The sequence below is a fragment of the Ahaetulla prasina genome, chromosome 4 (assembly GCF_028640845.1).
Source record: "Ahaetulla prasina isolate Xishuangbanna chromosome 4, ASM2864084v1, whole genome shotgun sequence".
NCBI classification, from domain to species: Eukaryota; Metazoa; Chordata; class Lepidosauria; order Squamata; family Colubridae; genus Ahaetulla; species Ahaetulla prasina.
The window spans coordinates 7,808,407-7,815,781 of record NC_080542.1 but is presented as its reverse complement, the minus strand read 5'-3'; the positions used below and the strand labels follow the sequence as shown (position 1 = coordinate 7,815,781).

The 7,375-nt window shown below is 38.3% G+C and overlaps 1 protein-coding gene across 1 annotated transcript; it reads left to right on the top strand.

Moving 5' to 3' along the window:
* The first annotated feature begins 4,453 nt into the window (after positions 1 to 4,453).
* LOC131196994 (vomeronasal type-2 receptor 26-like) lies at positions 4,454 to 7,161 on the top strand. The gene is made up of 4 exons (XM_058180535.1): positions 4,454 to 4,598; positions 5,352 to 5,539; positions 6,000 to 6,126; positions 6,263 to 7,161. Exons 1-4 carry the CDS (start codon positions 4,454 to 4,456, stop codon positions 7,159 to 7,161), a joined length of 1,359 nt encoding a protein of 452 aa, XP_058036518.1.
* Positions 7,162 to 7,375: the final 214 nt, after the last annotated feature.

Below are 7,375 nucleotides of genomic sequence, written 5' to 3'. Positions count from 1 at the left end.
AACTTCAGTAGCTTAACAGATGGATCATTGGAGATGCAGTCATTGGTATACAGAGAGAAGAGAAGTGGGGAGAGCACACAGCCTTGGGGGGCCCCTGTGCTAATTGTACAGGTATTTGATGTGATCTTGCTTAGCTTCACCTGCTGCTTCCTGTTTGTTAGGAAGCTTGTGATCCACTTACAAGTCTGTTCCGGTACCTGTAGCTGGTTTAGCTTAGTTAGAAGAATGTCTGGAATGATGGTATTGAATGCTGAACTAAAGTCTACAAAAAGGACCCTTGCATATGTCTTTGGAGACTCAAGATGTTGTAGGATGTAGTGCAGAGCCATATTAACAGCATCATCTGTTGATCTGTTTGCTCGGTATGCAAATTGCAAGGGGTCTAACAGCGGATCCGTGATGGTTTTCAAGTAGGAAAGCACTAGCCTTTCAAAGGTTTTCATGACTACAGATGTTAGAGTAACTGGTCCGTAGTCATTCAGTTCCTTGATGGTAGGCTTCTTCGGCACTGGGATGATGGTAGAGCGTTTGAAGCAAGAAGGAACATAACACATCTCTAGTGATTTATTGAAAATATGGGTGAAGATGGGGGCCAATTGGTCAGCACAGACTTTTAAGCAAGAAGGAGTTATCTTGTCTGGGCCTGGAGCTTTTCCTGGCTCTTGTCTGTGAAATAGGTCCTGCACTTCTTTTTCTCTGATCACTAGGGGTTGTGAACCCAATGAAATGGGGTCAGTTGTAGGAGGCTTGGCTGTTGTTGGTGTGTCTGAGATGGGGGTTGTGGAGTTAGGTGGCTGTAGTTTCCTTTCAAACCTGCAGGAAAACACGTTCAGGTCATCTGCCAGTTGCTGATTTCCTTCAGCCTGGGAAGGAGGTTTGCCGTAGTCAGTGATATTTAAGAGTTTTCCATATGTTTGCTGGTTCATTTGCTGAAAACTGATTCTTTAGCTTTTCAGAGTAGCTTCTTTTTGCTGCTCTGATCTCCCTTGTTAGTGCATTTCTGGCCTGATTGTACAGCATTTTATCACCTTTTCTGTAGGCCTCATCTTTGGAATGACGTAGCTGCTTAAGTTTAAGTGTTAACCAAGATTTGTTGTTACTGTATATTTGCAAGTTCCTTGTAGGTACACATAGGTCTTCACAGAAGCTGACATATGATGTTACAGTATCTGTGAGTTCATCCAGGTCTGCAGAGGTATCTTTAAAAATATTCCAATCAGTGCAGTCAAAACATGCCTGTAGCTTTAATTTTGATTCCTCCGTCCAGGTCTTCACTGATTTAATTATTGGTTTTGTGGCTTTAAGTCTTTGCCTGTAAGCAGGTACAAGGTGAATCATGCAATGATCAGAGTGTCCTACAGCTGCACGTGGTAAAGACCGATAAGCATCTTTTAGTGTTGTGTAGCAATGGTCTAGAGTATTCTTGCCTCTGGTGGGACAATTGACATGCTGAAAGTATTTTGGTAGCTCTTTCCTTAAGTTTGCCTTGTTTAGATCTCCCAAAACAATGGCCAGTGAATCAGGGTGTTTGGCTTCAGCCTCCATGATTTGGTCAGCTAGAGTTCATAATGTCTTGTTTACACAGGCTTGTGATGGGACATAAACAGCAATTAGAAGAAATGAGGAAAATTCCCGAGGCGAATAGTAAGGTTTGCAGTTGATAATTAGAGTCTCTAAATTATTGTCACAGAATTTGTAAATTATTTTAAAATCTTGACACCAGTTTCTGCTAATATATAGGCATAAGCCTCCTCCTTTCTTTTTACCAGATGTTTTTGGTAAAAAGGGATTGAAAAGAAAATTCTTAATCTTATTGTTGCTGTGGAATAATTCATATGCATCTAAAATTAGGCTTAGATTAATGTTAATATGTTCTGCACTGCCATTGTATGCCAAAAGTGGGGGTCACATGGGGGATCGTGCGCATGAGAGCCCACACCCATAATTCAACGCCGTCCCGGTGCTCCCCCCACTTTTGGCATGCAATGGCAAAAAGGTTACCGGTGGGCACGGTAGGTCCATTTTTCGCCTTCCCCAGGCTCCAGAGGCTTTCTTGGAGGCTGGGGAGGGCAAAAGTAGCCTCCCCACCCCTGCCCCAGAGGCCAGAAATGGCTTGTTTCCCAACTTCTGGTGGGCCCAAAAGGCCCGAAAAACACGCTGGAGCTGAGCTAGGGCAACACTCGCGTGTCCACAGATATGGCTCCGTGTGCCACCTGTGGCATGCATGCCATAGGTTTGCCATTACGGGCTTAAGGAGTAATACTTTGCTGTCTTTTCTGAAATTACAATGCCAGTTATATGAAGCTAGTGTCCCAGGACATTCCATAGCTGAGGGAAGAGTTGAATGTGTATTCCATATTTCTTGGAATTACTTCAGGTACATATTTATTTATTTATTTATTTATTTATTTATTTATTTATTTATTTATTTATTTATTTATTTATTTATTATATTGTATACCGCCCATCTCCCGAAGGAGATAATATAATATAATATATTATATAATATATTATAATATCATATTATAATATAATATAATATAACAGTATTACATGAATTTGTTTTTGTTTGTTTGTTTGTTTGTTTGTTTTTTGTTTGTTTACATTTATACCCCGCCCTTCTCCGAAGACTCAGGGCGGCTTACAGTGTATAAGGCAATTTGAAGTAATTCCAAGTAATTCCTCTCTATATTAATAATTTCAAGAAATCCAGGAAAAAAAAATTCCTTGGATTTATTTACTTACCGCTTTAATCTAATTTAGATTAATTTAGTTTAATTTAGATTAATTTAGATTAATTTAGATTAATTTAGATTTAATCTTGGATTTATTTATTTACCGCTTTAATCTAGATTGCAGAAAATATGATTTCTGTAACAGAATCATCAGTGTTTGGAATACTTTACCTGACTCTGTGGTCTCTTCCCATATATATATATATTCGACAAAGTCTCATTCGTCATCTTCAGGCTTCAGCTTCGTGCTTCATCGAGACTTCGTCGAAACGTCGCCAAGATACCGTATATACTCGAATATAAGCCGATCCGAGTATAAGCCGAGGTCCCCAATTTTACCCCAAAAACTGGGGTAAACTGGGGACTCGAGTATAAGCCGAGGGTGGGAAATGAGGCACCTACCGGTTGGGGAACCCCTCCCTCCCTCAGCTGAGAAGGCTGGCGGCTCCCCCGCCCCGCCCTCTCACTGCACCGGCAGGGCTTCAGTCCGGTAAAATGTGAAAAAAAGAAAAAAAAAACTCGAGTATAAGCCGTATATACTCGAGTATAAGCCGAGGGGCTTAAAAAAAAAAAAACTTGAGTATAAGCCGGATAGACCGCAGTATAAGCCGAGGACGTTTTCAGCACAAAAATGTGCTGAAAACTCGCTTATACTGATATATCTGATACTTCAATTTTACGCGGGAGAAAACCCGAATAACCAAAGACCTACATATATATATATATATATATATATATATATATATATATATATATATATATATATATATATATATATATATATATATGAAGAAGAAAAGAAAAACAATAGGACAGGAACGGTAGGCACGTTTGTGCTCTTATATATATGCTTATACCTCCTAATATTTACTCATATATATGTTTATATACTATATAACCTTTCTGTATGATACTTACATATATTGTTGTGACAAAAATAAATAAATAAATAAATAAATAAAATTTTATACAAAAATTAGAAAGGACAGTCAGATTTGATTCAACAACTCAAGAGAATACTACTCCACTTTCTTGCAGCTGACATACGGCTCATTAGCCCAAGATGCATTTGAGACCAGTAAGCTCTCTTCGCTTTATTTCATGGCCCCAAAAGAGGACCATCAGTACACTGGGATTATCCAACTGCTTCATCATTTCAGATGGACCTGGATTGGGATTTTTGTGCTTGATAACAACAATGGAGAAAATTTCTTACAGAAAATGCAGCCCTTGCTTTCAGAGAATGGAATCTGCCCATCATTCATAGAACGGCTTTCAGAACAAATACACTTGGAAGACTACATGGAACTTGATCACACACTCTCCCATATTTCCATTTATTTGATGCGCAGCAAAGCCAACGCATTCCTCATCTATGGAGAATCATTGGCAATGATGTGGCTGAGAGTTGTCATGTTTCTGGTAGATCCTGAAAGCAAGGACACTGCATTATTAAGAAAGGTGTGGATCATGACTGCACAGATCGATTTTCTACTATCAGGCACTCAAAGCTCATGGGATTTCAGATGTTCCATGGGACTATTTCCTTCTCCGTTCATTCAAAAGCAGTTGCAGGTTTCAAGGAATTTCTTCAGACCGTAAATCCTCTTTCAAACAGCAGAGATGGGTTTCTGCACAATGTTTGGGAACAAACATTTGATTGTTCATTTCCAAAACCAGAATTACAAAAAACGCAGAGTAGGCAGTGCACTGGGGAGATGAAGCTGGAGGATCTTCCCGGGGCTGTCTTTGAAATGGAAATGACTGGCCACAGCTACAACATCTACAATGCTGTTTATGCTGTGGCTCATGCTTTGCACGTTGTACACATGTTGGGGTTCAATAGGAAGACAACTAAGATGGGTAAAAAACCTGACCTTCCACATCTGCAGGCTTGGCAGGTATTCCCTATGCCTTGGACACCTCTTTTATTTTAATGAGCAGAATTACTTTTTGGAACCATTGTGGAAAATTTTAATATTTTCTGCGTGTGCAAACAAGTTAAACGTGATCACTGAGAAGCCAGTATATGAGAAATTTTTAGATGGCAGTAGGTGGTATGTATGAAATCACCATTGGTTTCCTAATAAGAGATGGTTAAAACAATTCATTTAGATTACTATCCATTGTCCCCTAAAAAATAACCGATTCTTCAAGATACTTTGTGTGGCTCATTAGATTTTCAGATTCCATGGGCTGAGTTTTCTGTCTTTATCAGAAAACTGATATATCAGAGGAATGAGATAAAGGTTGGCCCTTTTTAAATATGGCATCCATAGTATGAAACAACCTTTTGTTTGCAGCAATCTCTATCTCTCATCTATCTAAGGAAAACTGTTTGAGTCTCAAGTTCTAAAATCTGGCTAAAGACTGTCCTATGGCTTTCTACCAATCAGGAATGATTAAATATGATCTGGTTTTAATTAACTGTAGTGGGCTTAATTTAAAATTGAAGGCATTTGTATATTTTCATTCTGCTTTGTTTGATTGATATTTTCTATTTTTCCTTAAAATAATACGAAATTAAAAACAGGGTGGAAATGTACTCCCTCCCTCTTTTATTCTCTTTCAAGTAGCTCCATCCATTTCTTCAGGGTATTTCTTTTAACAATTCAGCTGGGGAGAGAGTGTTCCTGAATGAGAAAGGGGAAGCAACTGGAGGATTCGACATCATCAACTTGATCCCTTTTTCAAACAGATCCCTTCAAAGAGTTAGAGTTGGTAAGATGGATCTCCAGGCTCCCCATGGGAAAGAATTATTCATGGATGAAGATTTGATTGTCTGGCACCCAGCTTTTAATCAGGTATAGAAGGAGTCAATGATGCAACCATGCCTGGATCCATTAGAATCCCATATTGAGCATAGTCAGTTTAGAAATCTAATTTCTGCTTCTTAAAATAAGACACGGCATATTCTTTTCAAATGATGTTAATCATCAAACATTGATCAAATGGACAAAATAATATTATAACAAAAAACCCATGTTGGCATCTTTGGCCTGCATTTCCATTTGAAATCACAAGAGTGCCTATTTTCCCATAAATTTTCACCATGTGCAATTGTTTATTCACCCTGCATTTTAAAAAGAATTTTTTGTATATCACTGCAATTTCTACTTCTTTTTAATTTATATTATAAATCCAAGTTCATAAATTGAAAATCAATTTGGGAATCCGAAAATAGCTTCACTCCATAAAAGAGAAAAAAAGAAAAGAAATTGTTTTAAAAACCAAACTTTTCAAAACATTTTTTATGCTCACCAGAACCTTCCATTTTCACAATGCAACGATCCCTGTTTCCCTGGATATTGGAAGAAAGGAATTGAGGGAAGTCAATTCTGCTGCTATGACTGTGTTCCATGCCCAGAAAGGAAGATTTCAAACCAAAATGGTAGGATAGAAATTCTACCAAAGTTCATTAGAATGAAAGAAACTTTAATATGCTACTTAGGATGTCTAAAATCAGTAAAGTGATTTTTCAATAATTTGGAAGTTGTAGATGACAAATTCCTTGATTTTCCTTGCAGATGTGGATGACTATTCTGAATGTCCAGAAGATCATTATCCAAATAAAGAAAAGAAAGGCTGTATTCTGAAACCAGTAGTTTTTCTACCGTTGGAAGAAACTTTAGGAATTGGTTTAGTGTCAGCAGCTCTTTGTTTCTTCTTCTTGACAACTTGGGTACTTAGAACTTTTATTAAGCACAGAAATACTCCCATTGTCAAAGCTAACAATCGGTCCCTCACCTACACCCTGCTTGTCTCTCTTCAGCTCTGTTTTCTCTCCTCTTTGCTCTTCCTTAGCCAACCTGCCAAAGTGACTTGCCTTCTTCGACAACCAACTTTTGGCATCACCTTCTCAGTGGCCATTTCTAGTGTACTGGCCAAAACCATCACCGTGGTTGTGGCTTTCATGGCCACTAAACCAGGATCTCAGATGAGGAGATGGGTGGGGAAAAGATTGGCTTTTTCTATTGTCCTTTCATGTTCCCTCTTTCAAGTATGTATTTGTATTCTTTGGTTGTCGACATTTCCCCCATTCCCTGAGTTGGACATGCACTCAGAGCTCCAAGAAATGATTTTACAGTGCAATGAAGGGTCAGCTTCCTTCTTCTATTGTGTCTTTGGCTACATGGGTATCTTGGCCATTGCCAGCTTTATTGTGGCTTTTCTTGCCCGTAAATTACCTGACAGCTTTAATGAAGCCAAGTTCATCACCTTCAGCATGTTGGCCTATTGCAGTGTATGGATCTCCTTCTTTCCAGCCTATCTAAGCACAAAGGGAAAAGCCATGGTAGCTGTGGAGGTCTTCTCCATCTTGTCCTCCAGTGCTGCATTACTAGGATGCATATTTTTGCCAAAATGCTACATCATTGTTTTCCAACCTGACCTCAACCACAGTGGGAAACTCATAAAGAAGAATTAGTGCCACATGTGATATTTCTGCCTAGAAAAAATTGCTGAAAAAGAAATAGAAAGACTGTTTGCTGTCCACAGGAAATATACAGTATATAAATTTTTAAAAAAAATAATTTTATTTTTTTTATTTTTAATTTATGTAACAATAAACATTTCTTAACAGTACTGTGTCATATGTCTCTTACAGGTATTTACATTTATTCCTGTACATTTTTGTTTCT